Here is a 22,874-nt window from a genome sequence, read left to right on the forward strand (position 1 = left end):
CATTTTCAGGGGTACTCCAAGTTGGGAAATGTCAAAGGTTAAAATGAATCAGGTTAAACCGGAATCGGGTTAAGAGAAACCGATGATATGGTCGATTCATGGTGGTTAAATACAATTCAGGTCCTTCTTTGGTACTCATGATAATGTTAGCCCTCACAGTAGGTTTTATTAATTCCATTTGTTCTCTCTCTAAACTTAGCATTTCTCCCATTGCTCCCTTAATAATTGCGATGTCCTTAGATGTTATCGACTCTGGAGAGGAAAAAAGATCTGGTCTCCCTAGCTTCACAAAACTGTCTTTGATGTATGCTAGCCTCTGAATTTTATTATATCCATCTAGCTGTAAACAGTCTTTCAAAATAATGTGGTTAAGGGGAATTTCCTGATTCAGCCAGATCTTCATCCATGCTAGTAGAGGGGCCAATTTTATCATATCTGAAACAAAACCTACTCCAAGTTCCGTGTGAATTGTATGTGACTGGGTAGACTGTGGCACAGAGAGGACAGTTCTTAAAAATGTATTCTCTGTAACCTGTAAACAATCGGAGGAACAATATCCCCAGATTGAACTACCGTAAGTAGCCACTGCGAGGCATTTTGCTTTGTAGATGTTCATTAATGTAGCTATTGGCCTAGCCCCCAGTTTTTTCGAGAAACCCTGTAGAGCAGAAGAGGTTCTTGCAAGGGAGATATTTCTATTTTTTAACTGTGGTCCCCAATTCCCTCTCTCATCAAAAGTAATCCCCAGGTATGGAAAAGTGGGTACTCTACAGAGTTCTTCTTTGCCACAGGTAAAAGTTTTTAGGTTCTTCTTCTTAGAACTCCTACCCAATATCATAATTTGGGACTTCTTAACATTTATCCTAAGGTCCAAAGAGGCCATAACATTTTCAAATACATCCAGAAGGCGTTGTAGGCCAACCCCAGTCCGCGAAAGCAGAACGGCATCATCCGCGTATAGGAGAACTGGAATTCCTAGTTCTCCTACACGCGGAATGTCAAGGGATGCCTCTTTTAACGCGGGTTCCAGGGCGTTTATGTAAATGGTAAATAAAAGGGGAGCCAAGATGCACCCCTGCCTGACACCCCTTTCTGAATTAAAATGACTGGTACAACGACCCTCCGTGGTGACCCTGACAGAAGCTAATAGCCCTGAATGTAAGTCTGCCAGAAGATTAACTAAAGCCCTATCAAGACCCATGTGAAGTAGAATTTGCCACAATTTTGACCGATTAACAAGGTCAAAGGCAGACGAGAGGTCCATGAACCCTAGGTACATGGACCCCTCCTTGGCCGTGGTATATTTATCTACTAGCAAAAGCAAGTTAAGGCCTTGGTCTAACGTGCTCCTCTTTGGTCTAAACCCGTACTGAACGTTTGATAGGACCCCTTTCTCGTTCACCCATTCATTCAGTTTAAACAAAATGACCCGACCCAATATTTTCACCGAAGAATCAATTAGAGAGATGGGTCTGTAACAGGAGGGGTCCTGCCTGTTACCCTTTTTAAAGACTGGAATAATAATTTATTTTTTCCACGAGACCGGTATATTGTCATGGGTTAGGGCATTAAATACGCTGCACAAGATTTTTGACCAAAATTTTGGGGCACATTTAAAGACATCCGCAGGGACCCCATCAGGGCCAGGAGCCTTATTTTTCAGGGTCAGATCTATTGCCCTTTCGACTTCTGCAACCTCGAAGGTTACAGCTGGACCTTCAGTAATGTAGGTTGAGACCCCCACTTGTGAATCATTGCTGATTTCGGAATAGATTTTACTAAAATGGTGTAACCAACCATCATCTGGGATGTTTGCCTCCAGAAGGGAATTTTCCTCTCCTGAAAATAATGGTTGATTTATTATTTTCCAAAATAGTCCACTGTTTTTTAGGGTATCTGGGTCAAGTAGTTGGGCCCAGGCATCGTCTTTCAACTTCTTTTTTCTTTCTAGTATGGCTTTTTTATACACGGTCCTTAAACTAGCTATTTGAGCACGATTTTTTGGAGTGGCCTTCAGGGCTCTAAGTAAATCTCCGTGTGCTTTGGAGCAATTTCTATCAAACCACCTCTTACCTAGAAGCGGCTTCTGACTTGGACCTGCAAGTAAGCTATGATTAATTTCAGTGCATATAGTATCAAAGGCGAGAACAACATCTCTATTTTGAGCCTGAATTGCTAAGCATATTGCCACTTTGTCCTCAACCTTATTTAATACCTCTTGCAAAAAGGTTTCAGGGACTATATTTGTCCATTTTAACCTGCGTCCTTGATCTTTGACGGACACATTTAGGCCACCACTATGTGTCACCGTTTTCAAAGAGTAGATCCGGGTACTTTAGTTCCATAATGACCGGATTATGGTCACTAAAAACTGAGACCTCCGTGTTATATTTTAAAACCTTACACAACAAAAAAGAAGACCTGAATATATAGTCAATAATAGTACCATCATCTTTACCCTTAAAAGTAGGAAACCTACTTTTACCATCCCCACAACCTGACTCATATAGATTCCATCTGGCCAAGAAGTTTTCTAAATACTCCCCCCGTCTAGTATGTTCCAGATGGGTAGATAAAGAAAGAGGAGGACCTTCTTCCTCATAACTAATACATGGTGGGGTGCAGGGGTGAATATTAAAATCCCCAAGAAATATTATTTCAAAAGTATTTTCATTTACACTGTAGGCTGACAAGAATTTATCCAGTACATCCAAATTATGACCGGTACACTCATTTGCATTAGAGTTATAAAAATTTATAAATAAAATCTTGGCCTTATCATGAATAGATAGTTCAACGATTAGACAATTATCACATCCTGAATTACACGGAGTTATTGTGCCTTTAATATCAAGTTTAAATAAGCTTAATAATCCCCCCTTGGCTCTACCTGCGACACTACTGGTTGCAGGAATGCAAAAATGACTGAATCCATCCAATGAGAAGCTATTGGCTTGATCCCAGGTCTCTTGTAGAACAATGATGTCAAAGGTTTTTAGTGTATTAAGCCACACATCATGTCTAACTTTAGCCTTAATACCGGCAATATTCCAGGTTGCAATTCTGAAAGTGGGTGTTGGGGGTTGAGCTACGGGCCTGGGTTCAATTGGGAGTCAGTCATTTTCCTCCAATGAGGGGCAAAGCGATTAAATAGTGGTAGGGCTTGATCACATCGGTTGTACGTACTAGCCAGCTGATAACAATAAGGATCCTGAATATTTAGATGTTGATGATAACCATTTGGCGCGCAACTTGCAACTCCCCTTCTGTTTCCATTGTCTGGAATCTTATGCTGTGCAGATTGTGGTGTCTGGGTATTAACAAGGTGATTATAGAAAAACCCCAGAGGCCTAACACATACAGTATTATCCGCTGAAGCTAAGGAGGCTGCTCTAAGGAGGACTGGGGCAACGTGTTGGGGGTGCTTGAAATTTACGATGATACAGTCCCCCCTGGTACTCTTTCTTGCGTTACCAATCCAGCTAACTCTACGTGTGGAAATGATGTCGTTTGAAAATGCATACGGGAAACCACAGTTCCTATTCAACCATGCTAGTGTTTTATTTTTAAGGGCAGCATGGGTTTCTAATCTAGAATCCGTGAGACAGGAATCAACCTCAGGTACATTTATTAATACCACAGTGTATGGAACACACTCCGGAGGGAGATTGACTGTAGTTCTTCTATTAGGCACACTTCTCCCTCCATTATTCCCCCCAACTATAGTGTTCTGGCTACCAGTGTCTGGTGGCGAGGTTTGTGTTACAGGTGCCAGAAGTGGAGGTGAATTGCGGGTTAGTGCCTTTGGTGGTTGAGTGGCTATTGTATTTTTTGTGATGACATTTGCCCCATTTCCCCCTATGCTAGCACTACCTACTACCCCAGTGACATTATTGCTAACAGTGGCACGCTTATGTGTATTAGTCAAGGATATATGTGATTCTAGAAGACCCCCTAAACGTGAAACCTCTTGAGTAACCTGATCCAGTTTTACAACAAGAGGTCTAATCATAAGTTCTAATTTTGATGCGATGATACTTGCCAATAGCTCAATATGGGTAGGGAGCAGATTATTCAGCTCATCATTATTTGTGGGTTCGGATACATTCCCTAAACTAGTTGATATAGGCCCAGGCTTTTTTGATTTCCTGCCCACCACCCCACCCCCCGTTTTACAGGAGCCTTTCTGCATGCCCTCACGACTCTTCGAACAGGCGAATGAGCTGGTGAAGACCTAGGGGAGGTTGTCGGGCTCAAACACTGGGTAGAATCAATAAGTTCTTCCCGCTCATCCTGTGTCTACTAGAGTTATAGCATTAGTATCAATTACGCTTGGATCTTCAATACAGCTAATCGCCTGAGCTGGGGGCGCTAAAGGTGTTCTCGGGCTAGTAGGTGAGGCTATTGGGCTTACCCTATTTAATGAGTCGCCTTTCTTTATTGATCTTACTAACCACCTTAACTAGATAGTTATCCATTGTCCTGGTATCAGACAATGTCGATGTTTTTGCCGATCGAAGTTTCGACATTTTTAGGGAGCCAAGGGCTCTTCAGGAATAATGACACTAATACTAATAAGAGCACAGCGTATCGCCCAGGTAAAGTGCAAAATCGAGTTAAAAAATAAAGGCCAAAATCATAAAAAGTAAAATATTACGGAATAATAATCTCACATTTTGAATAAGGTCCGAAGAAGAGGGGCCAGGGTCCGTGGCCCAGCCTAGCCTCCTCTGGCCTCCTCTGGCCACAGAGGGCCCGCCCTTTGCCCGGGCTTAGCCCGGCGCGTTCCGCGAGCGTCCTCGCGGGACGAGGAAGCAAGCAAAGTTTTATGCGCCACCTGGCGCTGAAAAGTGAGGGGGGGCGGTGTCCTGACGTTGAGGCTGCTGGGAGTTGGAGTTTTCAGACCCCGACCGACGGAGCCAAGCCCGGCCAGTCAGGGCGTGCAAGCAGGCACGGCGGAGCAAAGCCCAGCCACCACACGGAAGCAGGAAACCACAAAGGCGCCTCGGCGGAGCAAGGTAAGCTCGGCCGGCGTCCAGACCCCTTCCAAAATGCCAGGCAGTCAAACAGAACTTAGAGGCATTCTCCAGGGGAAGGACACACACAAGAAGAGTGAAGGCAAGCCATTGGATAAGAGGCAAGGAAGTGAGTGATAAAGCTACTCCCTGGTAAGCAGTAGGTCTTTCACAGCCAGACAGTGTGCAGTTGCTGTTTGGGTCTCACCTACCAGACAGCACAGTCAGCAGTGATCTGTGAATGCAGTGTTGCATTAAAACAGACAGCTCCACTGTGTAACGATAAAGGGAGCATCTTGGAGGGGTGGGAATTCACAGTAAAAATCCCAGGAAATGGATTGTGGGCGTTAAATTAAGTTGCACGGACCACCTTCCAATATTTTGTGTTGATGCAGCTGTTATTCGCATTATCAGTAGAGATTTACGGACCTCATCTGATTGTGACTAGATAACTAATGTTGAAGGTTTGTAAACCATAAAAGTCTTGCTATGGGAATCGTGTAATTCTCTGCACCGGCTGTAGGTTTCTCAGTCTGTCTTTTTCAAGAGTCACTCGCCCGCCGTTCTACAGAGCCAAGAATGGGAAAGGTTTGCGAACCGTAAAGGCGGTCTGCGGAATTCTCTCACTCTCTGCGGTGACAACTGGTTTCCACAAGGTGCTCTGGTCCACCTAGGGTGCTGGTCCCTAATTTCGATAGGTCCTACTTGTCCCTACTTAACCACCAGCCCTCTGCATGCAGAGTTGATATGATACTTTGAACACAGTATGGCAGTTGGCCTCCTCTGTCCAATGACTTAATCACTGAAGGTTACATCTTGCTAGTGGTTTTGTAATTTTTTGCTTCTGAGAAGGATAAGAATGTTGCTGCTCTTGAAACGCATCTTTCCTCCTTCGTGCTTGTTTCCTCCATGCAGCCTTTTAATTTTTGGCTGCTTGCATATATCTGTCATTCTGTCATCAGGTATTTATTCTAATCTCATAGTTAGGTTGGATTTTTCTACAAATAAAACATATTGACTCAAAGCCGTGAAACATACCATGCCACCCCCAATTTCCCCTCCAAACAAAATAAGTCACTTTGGCGAGAGTTGTTTGGTGTCATCTACGAACTTTGTCATTTTTATTCACTTTTGGCAGCCTTGTATAATAAATACAAACCTACTGTGACCCTTGTATTGAACTTTTGGTAGCCTCGTACAATAGTACAAACTTGCTGTGACCCTTGTATTGAACTTTTGGTAGCGTCATACAATAGCACACACCCGCTGTGACCCTTGTATTGAACTTTTGGTAGCATTGTATAATAAATACAAACCCACTGTGACCCTTACATTGAACGTTTTGTAGCCTTGTACAATAGTACACACCCATGGTGACCCTTGTATTGACTTTTGGTAGCCTTGTATAATAAATATAAAGCCACTGTGACCCTTATATTGAACTTTATGTAGCCTCATACAATAGTACATACCTGCTGTGACCCGTGTATTGAACTTTTGAGAGGCTCCAACAGTACCTATGTTCCTCTTCTGCTAGTCTCTTACTGTATAAAGTACCCACTGTGACCCTTCTAGTGAACTCTTGGTCATCTCATACAGTATTGTGTACCCATCACATATTGTACTTTTAGTGTTATTGTTTTTTTTACAGTACTATTGTACCCACTGTGACCTTCGTATTGACCTTTTGGTAGTCTATTACTCTATTACACCCTGTGACCCTCTTATTCAACCTTCGGTCAACTCCTACAGTGCCGAGTACCTACTGTGACCCATATGAAAGTTTTGTCTATTCTAGTTCTCTGGAGTTTGCTAGCTGCGGCAGCCCCTGTTGTTGTCTGTTACTCTGCCCATGAAAATCTTCCATGGTTGGGTCATTGTCGCGGCCCCTGCTTCTGGCTGTGACTAGATTCCATGTGCTCTGGTTGTTGTATAGAAGATCCATTAGGTTCTGGGTTTTGGTCGTTCCACCTCTTCAGCTCACCCCTTTCGCACCTCAGATTGTTTTTTCTTCCATGACATTCTTGTCATGAACCTCATGTCTGACATTGGGAATGAGAGGGCCGTTTCCTGACCTTGTCCGCAGATTAACTTATCCCAAAGTTGCTTCATTTTGTTGATAATGTCCACATCTCTGTTACAGAGACGGGGCTGATGGCTGTTTGATTCCCATTACAAAAAAAAAAGAGGGATTCAATTGAACAATAGGATATAAAATAGGAGAACCTTGAATACATTTGAGTACGTTTATAAAAAAATTGCGCCAGCAGCATTCTGCTGTGCCATTGGATTTGGGGCGAAGTGTCGCCCCGAAATATTGTGATTCCCATTACACCCAAAGCGGTTGGCGTTCTTCTCAAATTCCCTGGTCTAGAAATGTGTGGCCTGGATCTTCAGGATGTTCTTACTTTCTCCTCCTGGAGCAGCGACTAAACTCTTGAAAGCCGCACTCCAGTGACCCTAGATATGGACATGTACTTCTGTCTTCTCACAATGATGCTCTCTTTTAATGGGCTGTCCCACGTAATCTCATTGTGGTGGTCCCTGTTCGTTCTGGGTTCAGCAGCCTTGTCTGTATTGACCATTTCATTAATGGTGGAGACGCCTTCAAACCCACGTTGTCTTCAGTTCGTCTTTTGCTTTCACAGTCTTATAACTCTTCATCGGGTGGATTTGGCTTCCGTGCACGCCTGTTTCACTGCTATTTGTGAACACTGAAGGATAATTCTGTCCACAAGATCCCTATCTCTTCCATGTCCATGGGCCAATTCCCTTCCACCGCGAGTGAAATGAAGACGGTTCTCGCTCTCACCCATGTACAGATACACCAGCCAACACTTGATCTATTGTTCCTCAAGAAAGGGCCTGTAGGTGTCCCTGTGAAATCAATATGCAGAAATCTCACATGGAGAAGAATGGCCTCCTTGTGTGTGTAAAATTACAGATGGAGAGGAAAACCAAGTATGTACATTTCAAACTGGTCAATCTTGCACTCACTAATTGAGAACCCTTTAGGAATACCTTCTGTGATTAGTTCTTCAAAAACGTTATGTAAAAAATGCAGAGTGTCCGCGCTTAGGGTCAGTCCGCTCCATTGGCTTTCACATGTGTTTATGGTTTGCTGTTGCATTGTTAGGCTGCCCACCCAGGCCCCATAGCATTTTATGGAAAATGACCTTTAATTTCGTCTGATGCCTTCCTTCCCTATTGTTCTACATCCAAGTTTGTTTTCTTACTCTTTATGTATTTCCCTACCTTAAAAAATCTTAAACCATACGTTTTCTAAGCACTCCAGGAGAGTGCATCCGTGTCCTCTGCCTAATGTGTTTGTCTTTGCGCGCAGCACAATTATTTTCAGAATATTGAAAAGTGCTTTGCTGCCCGTTCCGCGCCCTCCATGTTTCTTCACCCATCCACACATGCCTTTCCGTTGCTTCACCACCCTCTGTGATTCTGCTTGCTCTGTGTTGATGCAATGCTTCCCCCTACCTGCGATGCTTCCCCCTACCTGCGATGCTTCCCCCTACCTGCGATGCTTCCCCCTACCTGCGATGCTTCCCCCTACCTGCGATGCTTCCCCCTACCTGCGATGCTTCCCCCTACCTGCGATGCTTCCCCCTACCTGCGATGCTTTCCCCCACCTGCGTTGCTTTCCCCCTACCTGCGTTGCTTTCCCCCTACCTGCGTTGCTTTCCCCCTACCTGCGTTGCTTTCCCCCTACCTGCGTTGCTTTCCCCCTACCTGCGTTGCTTTCCCCCTACCTGCGTTGCTTTCCCCCTACCTGCGTTGCTTTCCCCCTACCTGCGTTGCTTTCCCCCTACCTGCGTTGCTTTCCCCCTACCTGCGTTGCTTTCCCCCTACCTGCGTTGCTTTCCCCCTACCTGCGTTGCTTTCCCCCTACCTGCGTTGCTTTCCCCCTACCTGCGTTGCTTTCCCCCTACCCGCGTTGCTTTCCCCCTACCCGCGTTGCTTTCCCCCTACCTGCGTTGCTTTCCCCCTACCCGTGTTGCTTTCCCCCTACCCGCGTTTCTTACCCCTACCTGCGTTGCTTTCCCCCCCCCCTTTTCCCAATACTTGTTTTCTTTTTTTTACTAATCCAACGCTGATAGGAAACAAAAAGTAGAAAAGAGAGCACTCGTATCATTTTGTAGGCTTGTACATGCTTGGTAGACACAGCTATAAGATGAAGTGGCCAGCCGCATTGTAGGCATTTATCTCTGTTTTATAACAATGCTGTACAATTTCTGCAATGTTGTACAGCATGGCTAAAACTATTGGCTAAGACTATAAGTCCAAAAGGTGGGATCTATTGGCTTTGCTAATGCTTGTGTTAGATTAGAGTCATTCAGTATGTGCGCTTTGATTTATTTACTTAACGGACAGTGACATTTAGTTACTGGTTTATGGCTTTTTTGTTAAGGAAGTGCTTGCTGCTCTATGCCTTGGTCTGCCATAAAGACATTGTGATTGCCACTAATTTCTCTTGTGCGTCATTTATTTCACTTTCCTGTTATGAGCAAATGTTGAGTTAGCAGCTTTTTTGATTCATGCAGTTTTTTAGATGCATTTCTTACACCACATTTCTTCCCTCTTCAGCACCCTCTTTTTATGCACTTTGATTGAATTTCCACACATCGCCTTCATTTCACCTCCAAAAACATACCCACAAACCTGTAAGCACTGCATTTTGTTTTATTTTCACCTTGTCAATATTTTGACAACGGTTCACCTCCTTCACTCACAGAATCACAATTTCACTACACAAAAATTGCTCTGTGCGTTCTGTAGAGAGGCCAAGGAATGGATGAAATGTATTGTGCATGGCTTCTTCACCCACTGACTAGCACTGTGGAAAACCCGCACTGCCTCCAGCTTAACTCCAGAGCTCTCATTCATGGGCTGGATGCAACTCAGTTCAAAGTATGCTCTGTACAAGAAGAATATGCTACAAGAAACAAAGACCCTATAACAACATCCTGGACATGCCAAACACTCCTAGGGGTTGCAAGATTAAGGAAAACATGAAATATAAACAGGAACTGACTAGCTGGCCTGGAGTAACTTAACCTTAACTTAAGGGTATGAAAATAGGGCCCCACAGGGACCCATTTCAATGTCTATTTTTAATTACAGCTGGTTCTGAGAACGGGAGGGACCCGGCCCACTTGAAGCCCTGCATGATGTCGTGTGTGGCAGTAATCCAGCCAGGTTCCTCATGGGCCCATGAAATAGATGTTCAGGTTTAGGCTACCTAAAATGGCTGCTTGCATTCATCGTTTGATGTCCCATGCAGATGCACCGTCTACACATGGCATTGAAGGCCATACGCACCAGAACTCATTCACACTAGTGGGATGGGCCTACCACCCGTCGCCCACCATCAAAACGTAGAATGATATTGGTGTTTAGGTTAGGTGACAGCACTTTTTTGTGGCAGTACATAGCTTCTACCCAATCAAACATGTAGTCCTAGCTCCCAACAAGTGGGCTGAGCTAAAGCCCCTCTCTAGTAATGCTCACTTAATTCTCTGGTGACAGCTGCGCTGTCAAACCAGACCATTAAAAGGCAACAATCTTAAATCCCCCAAGTAGATACATGCCTTCTGTGAGGAGCGACTCTGCAATCCTGGAGAAAAAGTTTAAGCAAACCCACTTGGTGTCTGCAAGAGAGTGATTCCTCCTAGTGTCTTATCATCGGTAAGCCTGTATGACACCACAGTGGTGGGTCTTGTTGATCCATGGGAGGGCGGTGTAGGGTACCCCAATGGTGGGTCTTGTGGATCCATGGGAGGGCAGCGTAAGACACCACATCATAGAGGAGGGTCTTGTGGATCCAGGGGAGGGCGGTGTAGGACACCACAGCAGTTGGTCTTGTGGATCCATGGGAGGGCAGTGTAGGGTACCCCAATGGTGGGTCTTGTGGATCCATGGGAGGGCAGCGTAAGACACCACATCATAGAGGAGGGTCTTGTGGATCCATGGGAGGGCAGCGTAAGACACCACATCATAGAGGAGGGTCTTGTGGATCCAGGGGAGGGCGGTGTAGGACACCACATCATAGAGGAGGGTCTTGTGGATCCAGGGGAGAGCGGTAGAGGATACCACAAAGGTGGGTCTTGTGGCTCCATGGGAGGGGAGTGTAGGACTCCACAGAGGTAGGTTCATGGAAGGGGGGTGTAGGACACACCACCTGACTGTGGTGTGTCTTGTGGCTCCAGGGGAGGGCAGCGTAGGACACCAAATCACAGAGGTGGGTCTTGCGGGATCCACTGGCGGGCGGTGTAGGACACCACATCACAGAGGTGGGTCTTGTGGCTCCAGGGGAGGGCGGTGTAGGACACCACATCACAGAGGTGGGTCTTGTGGCTCCAGGGGAGGGCGGTGTAGGACACCACATCACACAGGTGGGTCTTGTGGATCCACGGGAGGGCAGCGTAAGACACCACATCACAGAGGTGGGTCTTGTGGATCCACGGGAGGGCAGCGTAAGACACCACATCACAGAGGTGGGTCTTGCGGATCCACTTGAGGGCGGTGTAGGACACCACATCACAGAGGTGGGTCTTGTGGATCCACGGGAGGGCAGCGTAAGACACCACATCACAGAGGTGGGTCTTGCGGATCCACTTGAGGGCGGTGTAGGACACCACATCACAGAGCTGGGTCTTGTGGCTCCAGGGGAGGGCTTTGAAGGTGGTCAGCCTCCTGTGGAACACTTGTCGCCTCAAGGAGCTGCATGAATTTGAAGGACATGTACCGGGCAGGAACCCTTTTCATTCTCTAAAGAGGAGAAAAAGATCCCAACGAAAGTCTCCACTAACTTCAGCAAGCATTGGCAAAGTCCTTAGGCCTGGCTTCTATTAGCCATCATAAACCAGACTATCGGCTTTGTCAGTATTGAGATCTAATTAGATATGGTAGATAGAAGTGTGTGGCATGGAAGGTGGTGGTCGGACAAGGCGCGGTATGGATAGAGTGAGGTCTCTGGTATGGGAACAGGGAGAGGTGCAGTTACGTGACCACTGTGTGCAGATGGGCGAGATGCTTGAAGGAAGAAGTTGTGTCCAGGAAAAGATTAGAGCTGGGCGCAGTTCTACTACATGCAACCCTGCAAAGTGCCTCAAAAACTCAGCTGCACTCCGTGGAGTTCTGCCAGCGGGGGTGTCTATTAAGTTGCACTGCTCGCTCTGATTTTAATAGCAGGAGGTTTGTCCTGCGCTGTAAAATCAATACGAACAGCTCTTAGCGCTGCCTTGGAGTGTGCTGCTGCTTTCTGTCGCTCGAGTAGACATTCAACTTAAGCGGCAGCTTCCTCAACGCGAGTGGCAGATTTCTCATCGCAGGCAGCAGATTTCTCAAAGTGAGCGGTTGTGACCTGCCGCGACCGCCTATGCTGAGAAGTATCGCAAGGACGTCTAGTACACGATTTTTTCTTGCAAGCAATTGCCAATTTAAAGTTGGCGAGCCGCACAAGAGAAAAAACTCCACTTCGCTGAACTCCTTGCGGGGTGGGCAAAACTCTGCGATCTCCGCCGGCGGAGCGGAATTCTTTGCCCACCCTTACAAAAGATGCAGTGTCCGGTTCAGGCAGGCAGAGGTGAGTGAGTGGGAGAGGTTCAGGTAGGGAGAGTCGCAGGAAGTTGGAGGTGGTGACCTTTGGAAGCCTGGAGAAGAGGGGGTGTGAGCAGATAATGACGCAGGCAAGGGGGCAGAGGCAGATTCTAGTTGGGAGAGTTGCAGATACAGGTGTAGGCTGGGTGGAGGCTGACGGTCCTGTGGACAGTGAGAAGTGTTTGCCTGGGAGAGATCTGATCAGGGAGAGGGGACTTCGACAAAATGCCAGTTTTAGGATTTTTTCAGAAACAGCGGGTGTGCGTGTCTTGTTATAAAACGCGCACTGTGTATCCTGTTTTAGTTTTGCTTTTAGAATCACAGCATGGTAATGCCTGTGGATTTTAGACAAAATGCCAGTTTCTGGTGTATTTGCCATAAACTCTATGCACGCTCACATCTTGTTCTAAAAACACGTCCAAGCATTGCTATCCTATCATATTGTGGCATTCTTGGTATGAGAAGCTTCCTACCTGTCTGCAGGACTCCGATAAAGGAAAGATAAGCGGTGGGTTACTATTGGTGCTTTACTACATAAAACATCCTCTTGTCTTAAATAAACAAAGCATGCGACAGAAACAGAGGCTTGGAATGAATAGGCAGTGAGTGTAATATCTTCATGGAGACCAGGGAATGGGTTTATCTATTAAAGCTGTAAAACCAACAACATGTTATCAAGACTGCAAAGTAAAAGAAGTCAAAGAGCAAGGGAGAGAGATGCATGGCACTGTTTAGTGGCTCTCCGTTAAAAACTACAGGCCTTGTCCTATCTGCAGTCTAGCAAGAGGACTACTTTAAGCCCTTCGCCAAAGTCTAATGGGACCACAGTGTAACCATCCGCTTAATCCTAGGGCCTTGACTGCCAGCCCGTCCAAGCAATGGCAGCCCATGGAAAACACATGCAAGCCAATAGCTGAAAGGGACTGGTTCAAAGCCAACTTTCTCTATATACTTATTCTAATACTTTTTAGGCCTTGCCTAGATGCAGATGGACGGGTCTCGTGTTTTGATTGGATGATGAGTATCCTTCCAGTGCTGATGTCAGATCTGGCTTTGCAGTGCGAGTGACTATTTTCCTTCATTCTTTCTTTTCCTGCCCACATGTCCCTTTTCCCCTCCCTGCCCTCATAATCAAAATTTAAAAAAATTGATAACCCTCCAGTGCCTTTGTGCTACGCGGTACCCATCTTGTAAAGATTATTTTTTTGGCTTCAACAAAAATCAGTCTGCGATATCTGCTGCTCTTGCATATGCACACTCGACAGACATTTGGTTAAAAAAGAAAGCATTGGCAAATCCAGCAGGATTCACGTCATATGCAAAACCTATTGGCTTTGCCTGAGCATGTTCAAAGAAAGGTCATGAGGTGGTCAAAACACCTGGCTGTCTATAACCAGTCCTATAGTGAAACACCAGAGTCTGCAAAATAAACAAAAGGTCCACGTGATTGTCAATTTTCACTGCAAGTATTTGAATGCAAAATTTGAAGTGCTCCAGCTTCCAGTCTGAAAAATTGTAATAAAAGTGCCACTGCGTATGAACCCTCACTCTATACCTTCCTCCCTAGAGCCATTCACCATGTCCCTGGCCTGCTTGTTTTTAGGTACAGCCTGAACACTAATCTTGATTCTCAGTTCTTTTTATTGCAATTATATGACCCACACTTGTTGGTGACAGCCTGTGTTCTTTTTCTTTTTCCCTTATTTAATTTTCTGTGGCATATGCTTATGATAAAACTAAATACAATGTAACTATTTCATCGGCTCTGACAGAAAGCTCTGACACTAAACACACAGCCATAACTCCTACTCTCAGGCACCCCTCTGTATATTCTTTACCCGCTTGTGACTGCGGATTTGGAGAGTTTAGTGATTAGAAAATCTGGTGGTCAAGTGATAAATGTGAGCTCCAACTCTCTTAGGATGGTGGTACCTGAGACACTAACACACAACATAAAGCAATAGTACTGCTTTGTATGATTGGGTTATCACATGCAGCATAATGTGTTTCGGTAAGAAGTGACTAATACAGCGGATACTTCTGGAATTAGTTCTTTGTAACTCAGTGGGGGGGTGGGGGTTTCAATGTTTAATGTTGCTATTTTCAACTTTTCAGACCATACCACTCAAAAGAGAAGTTTATACATGCAATCTTCTGGACGGAGGCCCATACCTACTCCTGTTTGTAGAGTTGTAGGTTGCTGTAACAGCCCCCACCTGGCATTCCTCTTAAGTGTTAGTCAGTGGATATTCGATTCATACCGCAAGAACTGTTTAAGGTGGGGGAATTTATAGGCACTGATCTTGCTGTAGCTAATCTTTTAATATGCTATATTTTCTTCCTTCTTTCTAGTCCTTCTCCAATATGAAAAAGTCGAACCCCCAAGTCAGATGGCTCACCTGGGGTTCCCCGGAAATGTATGGGTGGGCGATCCTCTTTTTCTCCTACAAGGTGTGTACTGTCCTCTTGCTCTCCCTTCCACCCTTGCCCTTTTGCTTGTTTCTTCTTTCGTCCACCATCCCTTTCCACATTTCTGCTGTGTGCATGTGTGTATTTGGTGTGAGGCTTGGCACCATCACTACATGTTTCCTCCATACGGGTTTCCTAGATGTCTCTCTAATTTATCTTTTGTGTTGTCGTTAAACCCTCACCGTTGGTTGTGTGAAGAAGTATGCTCCCCATGTTTGCATGAGATCTTCTTGGTACCTGCTTCCCCGTGTGGTGGACTGCATGTTGGCCTGCACTTCTTGATGTGGCGTTAGGGTTGTCTGTGTAATGCAGATAGTGTGATTGCTCAGGTCTTGTAACCTCTACCACACAGAATAGCATTCAGAGAAGTGTAGAGCCACAGCTCTCAGTAAGATGTTTCTCTTTTGCATGTCATGAGTTCTGGTCTTAGAAGGGGAAGCTTCTGCGTTCACCCCCAGTTGGAGCTCTCCGGGGCTGGATACCAAGAGCTCCTCACACTGTGGTGTAGTTGAGTTCTGGTCTTAGCTGGGGAAGTTTCTGTGTTCATCCCCAGTTGGAGCTCTCCAGGGCTGGATAACAAGAGCTCTCTTCATGCGGTGGTGTAGTTGAGTTCTGGTCTTAGCAGGGGAAGCTTCTGCTTTCACGCCCAGTTGGAGCTGTCCAGTGCTGGGTACCAAGGTGGTGTAGATGAGCAGCCGTATAAACCTTACATTTAATATTTGATGCAACCGATCCTAGGCTCCCAAATGGAGTAGCTCGGGGCTGCATTCTCTTCTGGGGTGCACAGACTGGGTTCGGCCTTTGAGGACCATGGACTCCCTAATGTCCTTGATAGTAGTACACAGTGCTTTGAAGCTATGTGGTAACCGGTAGCCTGCTTGATTAAACAAGCATTTGCAATGCAATAGGTCTCGCATTTACGCGAGTTTAAGCTACTGCCGATGTAAATAACATGCCTTTTATTTATGTTTGAAAAACCAAAACAAAAATAAAAAGCATTGTCATACAATGGCAACAGCTCAAACTCACGTAATTGCGAGACCTATTGCATTGCAAATGCTTGTTTTAAGCAGGTTGCCAGTTTTGTATTTCACATTAGAAATACGTGAACTTTGTATAAAAGAAGACTTACACCATTTCTTCATGAAACATAAGATTGGGGAAAGTAACAAAAAGTCCACCGTCACAGCAAACTATACAATATTGCTGACGTGCATCAGAAATAGAGTTATATTAAAAATGTGGCAATGCTGTAAAGGTAACTTAGTGAATAAAATGCTCACTCTGACATCTGTGAAAGTACTCAAAGTCATAAGTTGTAATCTCAGGCTGTCGACAACGCCATCTATCCTTCTGAGGTCAGTAAAATAACTAGCTATCAATTAAGTAACTATACCACCTGATGTGGGCAGTGATTAGAGGTGGCAGAATTGTAGTACTCAGCGCTGTACAAAAGCATTTTATTGTCAGACGAGGAACCTAATTAAAACGTGCATGTGTATGTGTGGAAGGTGATTGCTCACTGCCAAACTGTGATATAATGTTGGCCGTGGAGTAATGTTTGTAATTTCAGGCATATTTTGTTTGCCATAGCATACATTAGGGGTAGATGTGATGCACAGAGAATCATTCCATGTGCAGCAGCAGTACGTGTGATTTGAGGAAAATGGCAAACTGATATGTAGACACGATACAAGCATTTATTAAAATTGAAAAGCTGGTATTACCCAAAAGTTTCAGAGCGCTTTACAAAAGAAGCTCCAAAAGCGGGCACGGACTGGTGGGGGAAGGAGGGAGATGAACGGGTGGGAGTGTAGACTTTATTTAACCACTTGGATGCTAAGGTGTTTTATGGCTTCCCATGTAATTTCCATTGAAGTCAATGGAAACTCCATGACGAGCTGGGCTCGTCATGAGCGTCGAAGGGGTTAATGAAAAAAGAAGCTCCAAAAGCGGGCACGGACTGGTGGGGGAAGGAGGGAGATGAACGGGTGGGAGTGTAGACTTTATTTAATGCGATTTTATATAGCGCAAACATTACACAAAAGTTTCAAAGAGCTCGTTACAAAAGAAGATGCTAATTAAATACAAGAGCGGCCGGGAAGCGGCCAGGAAACACAAGTACGGCCGGCCACATAATTAGGGGAGGAGAAGCCGCACAGCACACGCTGGGAGAAGCCCTTTGATGTGCTGTGCGGCCGCGATGCGCGCTCTGTGCTGGGGGAGGGCCATTAGGAACAGGAACAGATGGCCATGAAAGTGTATGGGCCAAATGCGCGTGCCTGTACGTGCACTCGAAGAAAACGCCACGGACAAAAGTGGTGGTTTGACTATCCGATGCAGCACATGAATTCTCCCCCATTTCCCATTGCTTCGCAATGGAAAAGGACGAGACCTAAAAATACTCCCAACGGAGAGCTTCCCTGATACAGGGGAAAATTTGAGCAGTTGTATGGCAACTCCAATCGAGTTAAAATTTGCTGGGAGTTGTCACAGACAGCTGTGCATTATGGTACTTTAATTGTGAATGCGCATGAGTGTGCATGGTTGAGAGCCTTCACTGTTGATTTTGCATGTGTGCAGGAAACAAGTCCCCCTCCCAAAAAAAGTTATTGCAGTATACAAGTGACATCATGGCCGTGTGACATCATAGCGCATGACACTTCGGCATGTGACATCACACAGGAAGTGGCCCCACAACCCATGACCTCACTTGAAGTGACATCCCAAGAAGTGACATCAGATCTTAAGACCTTGCACATATATATAGCAGGTCTATTATGAGAAAATGTAAATTCAGTTCGATATTTAACAAATGAGATTTTGGGTCGGGGTTGTGCCAAAAAAAGTGACACAACCCTCATGTGGGCCTCAACTTAAACATTCATTTTTTTAAACTCTGCCACAAAAATTGTCTACAAGGAGCAAAGCAAGATGGCAGTAAATTAGTTCTGCTTAATTGGTCGCAAATTCTGCATTTTAAAATATCTTATGGGATAAATGCTCCTGCTGTAGAGATCTTTGTGTGCCCAGTCACTCTCAAGGAATAATAATAATGGTAAGATAACTCTGGAGGTTAACGTATTTGCTGGAGAGATCTGTGTTTTGTCCAGTCCAAGTTTTGAATCAAAGTAGCATGGAGAATTAATATGTCCCCTGCAAAGCACATCATATAACACGCAGGTATCAAATGTTTATTTTATGTAGATGGGTAAGTGGGTAACTGCTTTTAAACGCAGATCTTTTTGTTACATGCAGTTCATAAGTTGTAATCCTTCTAATATAGCACACTGCGCTATGAAGGACATGTGACTCCTACACCTTGTAATGCTCACTGTCTTGTGTACACATCCTGTACATTGATTCACACACACATGATTTATTGGCAATGCAAAATCTGTTTGTGTGATGTAAAGCGCCGTGAGACCCTGCATTGGGATGAGCATTGGTATAAAAGAAATAAAACAAAATAGTGGCGTTTGCAATTGTATTTATATATAGCGGTTACTACCACTGACGAGGCGTTGACATTTCAAATTATTTGTGTAAATACAGAGACAGACCAACACATCTGACATTCTTACAGTGCAAGCTTACCTCAAAAATACAGGGACTAAAAAACAGTCAAAGCATGCCTCTCTTAAGTACTTGTGCAGTACTAACAAGCCGTGAGACCCCAGATAGCTCCCAGCCAGGATACTCCAACAAAGGAGGTCTGATGGCCCCATATATTCTGCCTTTGTTTTGGGCCCAGCTGAAATTTCAAGTAACAAGCCCCCTCACCTGCACGTTGCTGCACCGAACGAAAGCCGACTACTTGCAGGCGCTGCAGAATCTGTCCCGGTGTCTGAAAATTACGTCTACGCGGGTGTACCCTTGTGCCCTGGTTGTGACGCTGGGATGTGTGAGTTGACGCCTGTAATAGAATGTATTTATCTCAGTGTTCAAGAAGAGGAAATGGGTAAGGGGTGACAGCCCAACTTTAGGAAAAGATAGATGAAGTATAGCAAGAAGTCGGTTTCCATTTGTGCTGCTTTGAGAAATGAAGCAAGAGGAGCCCAACTGGGCAACCTTTACCACCTAAATAAACTTCCTCGGTTTCATGGTTTCTTGAACCATAGTTATTAAATAAGTCCTGAATTGAGATGAAGAAAGACTTCCAGGGGAGATGTTGCAGTGCTACAGTGGTCTTCTTGTGGACCCGGGAGAGTGGTTATTTACAACCGCTACCATAGAGTGTCTTGTGGGGGGAGCAATTTAATGAGGATTGGGAGAATTAACGTGCAAGCTGTAAATTGATGAACAAGAATTTCTTTCCTTGATCGTATCTCTGGGTGACTGGAATTTAGAGGAAAAGAACAGAGTGAAAGTAGTTTCTCTTTGACCCTCCTTCTCTCTGGTTTCATTGAACCACATTTGTCACCTCTGTTACTCATTCCATGGCGGGTTTTTGGTAAAAGTTCTTGTGATAAGCGTGTATAGCATCGTGATTGAATAGATACATGGTCTATTCTTTCTGTGAATCATTTCTGTGGCACGTGCAGGTAAGTCCACACTCTGAGTATGCATGTCGGTCACTGCCCGTGATGTCTGCCGCGGCTCCTGGAATATAGCAAAGGGAATCCATTTGTTTTAGTAGTCATAATTGTAAACTTTTATTTATGCCAGTTTGTTTGACGTTTGTGCTTCGTTATCACACTCAGATTTAATACCCTGTTGGTATTCGTTAGTTCTCTCTGTTCCTTTACTCGTTCCTCGGTCTTGTGATGATGTAGTTCCATAGAAGAGTCGGATCATGGGTACCCTCATGCGCATGTGGAGATTCTGTGCTGGGTACCTGTGGCCAAGCACAGTGGCTGGCTTTCGAGCCTATGTTTGTCTTCGACCTGTGATTGTACTCTGGCTTTTACCGGAGATGAGTGATCGGGATACCTCTGCTTCTTACCAAGTCATCTACTGACTGTTGTGCAATCTACCAAAACTGCCTTGAAAAGTCCCTGAAGACGTAATTCTGTTGCCTAGTTGAGTAGTGTCTTCAGAGATGCAGTAGAGTGCAAGTGCATCATCTGCTCAGGGGTCACCAGTTAGGACCAGGGAGATCGGAAAACACCTCTGAACTTTAACTCGCTTTCGAGATTTTAGTGCCACTCCAGCTTTTTCTCGTGTCGTGAAATGGGGCAGCGTGCAATTGAAGAAATCCAACATTGCAGAGTTTAGATCAAACTCTTCCCTCGAACTGGCAATGCAGTTACATCTTTGGATCCCTGAATGTTTGTAGAGCCCGAGGAAGCCCTTCTCTCCCTAGTAAATTCAGAGTGGTGCCTGCTTGAATGTGTCTGCCTGCAGCTTGTTTTATACAACTAATAGCTGTTGAAGGGGGTGGCTAGAAAAAAGAAGAAATGCTGTTTAACTCCGAATGGGTAAATGCTAAGGCAGATGCTTTGAGAAAATCTCACCACAAAGGTTCTCCAAACTCTATTCCATTCTCTGGAATTGAGGACTAAAATTTGCTCCATCGGCCTCCTCCATCAGCTCATCTCTGAAAGCACCTCTGCCTCCAGCAATCACCTTACCGGACCACACCCTGATTTTCTGACAAGTCCAGACGCCACAAATTGAGGGTGTTCACCTGCAGGCATGGCTGCTTTGTCTTCGCTGCCTTCGGGGCATAGGAACCCCAGAGGTGGTAGCAGTGAGTATAACGGCCGTGGATGGACAGAGCAGTTAGCTCAGGTCATGACTGAGCTACTGTTTTTTAGGTTCTGTGGCCAGCACCTTTAACGGACATGTCCATATCTCAGTCCCACTGTGGAGTCATACCACTGGAACGCACTGGCCTCGCCCCGTCTCCTGCAGGCCATAGTGCCGCATTACAAACAGCTGAAAAAAATTACACTGCAGCTCGCTTCAGGCACAATACTGGCGAGAATGGCAGCTACCACGTTGAAAGGGAACATGGCTCCCCACCTACTTCAGGCACCTGGAGGATCCAAACACTACACTGGTAGCTACCAGTAACAAATAATATATTACCAGCTTTATTTGGCGAGTAGAGCCAGAACTTTCAAGTTAGAAGATGCGATTTCCCTGGATCACCTTTTAGTTCACCTTGCTCCCGGCAGCATTGGTGTCTGCTCTATCTGGTCTGGTCTGACAGTGGCTACAAGGCATCCAGGCGTAATGGCCCGTCTGGATAACTGCTTCCTACAGTTTCTGGACTAATCTAATAATTTTCAGCCCCCAAGACTATCTGGTCATTGCCACCTGAACGGACTAAATGATAAATTTGTTTGTAACTTATAACCTTAAACATTGTTGTATGCAAAATGTTGTAAAGTCCCTACGTATTGCAGCTATTCTTATGCAATGCCCTATACATCCATCGGCTGTAGTGCGCCCCATATAGCACTCAAAAAGTAAATAAATAAATCCGGGCCTCCTCTTGCACTCAGTAGTGTGATACTGTTTGGTCTAAGTTGGTAGGAAGTGAAGGTCTGCATTCGTCCGTGTTCTTGAAATAACCTGAAAGTTCAAGGCACATATAGCTACGGTTGCCTCATCGGTTGGCGGGCGGCCTTATTGCTGCACCAGTAGGTCTAGGTTACATCTTGGCTCTGTTTTGCATCTTCCATGATTACTCAGAAGAGTTCCTGGCCACGGACCAGCACACTTAAGACTCAGCCGCATCCTCGGAATGCCTCAACCGGGATCACATACCTGAACAAATCCAATCTCTCACTCCGAGTTCTCAGTGTTAGGGTCACATTACTGTCCTGCATCCTTGGGTTAGTGTTGAGGCAGTTCTACGGAGGGGGCTATCGACTGCGATTGATATCCTGACAGGAGAAATGGTGGTCCTCAGCCCATTGATGCATGAGCCAAAAGGAAACGTGACTCTATCAGCATCTTGTTCTATTTATGTGCACACACCTTCTGTTCTGGGTGGGAACTCTCGCCCTCCAGAGATGCGCGAAAACCCTTCAACCTTGGCCTTCAAGAAAGAAGTCAAACTGATCTTATTTAACAGATTCCTTCCATAAGATCTTCAATGCAGGGTCTTACTTGTTCAGTCGGACACAGACACTCAGGAAGGGTTGGATAGAGGAGGCCCGTGTGCTATATACATACTGCTATATCCGCTTTGCTCATCGTTTACACTTCCGGGGTGGTCTGGAAAGTGTACATTTTGTTTTCCTTTGAATATATCTTATGGGTTGTTGTTTGTGATGTAACGAGATGGCAGTTCCGCTTTGCACAGTGCTCTGATTCCCTTGGGTTTTGTTTGAGCTTTATAAAACTCTATAAATAAATGTAAAGTGAATAAAAATGTATTAATTTCTATCTCATTCATTTCCCCATTCCTGCAATACTTGCCCTTCCTGTCCTGTCTCCAGCAGTCTCGTCACAAGCTCCTTTATTTCATGTTTCCATTTCCTCCCTAATGTCCTACCAGGCCCTTTCATTCCACCTACTACTGTGTAGCTACTCTCTCACGATTCACTGACCTCTCGATATGGCGAGCCGTACCCCTTCCTGTCTCCTTCCTACTGGGCCCCCTGAATCGACCCCACCCACTTCAAAACAGTCTCCACCACTTCATTCTGGGTGCGCCCCACCTTCATTGTGTCCTGCCGCCACCTGTCCGTCCAGGCCAGTGTCCACCTCATTTGTTTATGGCTTACCACAGTGTGCCCTGCCTGTTCCTGTCGATCTAGCTCTTCTCAGATCAGTTCACGATAAACCCTACCCATAGTCTGTCCCGCCCGACGCGACCCACCA

General features: G+C 45.3%; 1 protein-coding gene across 9 annotated transcripts in view; it reads left to right on the forward strand.

The window, feature by feature from the left end:
- The window catches only part of STIM1 (stromal interaction molecule 1), a 508,846-nt gene that overhangs the window by 195,103 nt on the left and 290,869 nt on the right, over nt 1-22,874 (forward strand). For 6 of the 9 annotated variants that reach the window (XM_078658666.1, XM_078658662.1, XM_078658665.1 and 3 more), the window contains exon 2: nt 14,979-15,077. The exons of the other annotated variants lie outside the window; for them this stretch is intronic. In XM_078658666.1, the coding sequence (XP_078514792.1) occupies nt 14,979-15,077 (99 nt within the window). The remainder of the gene's footprint in view (nt 1-14,978; nt 15,078-22,874) is intronic. 9 annotated transcript variants of the gene reach the window in all.

This window comes from Lissotriton helveticus, chromosome 8 (genome assembly GCF_964261635.1).
Source record: "Lissotriton helveticus chromosome 8, aLisHel1.1, whole genome shotgun sequence".
NCBI lineage: Eukaryota > Metazoa > Chordata > Amphibia > Caudata > Salamandridae > Lissotriton > Lissotriton helveticus.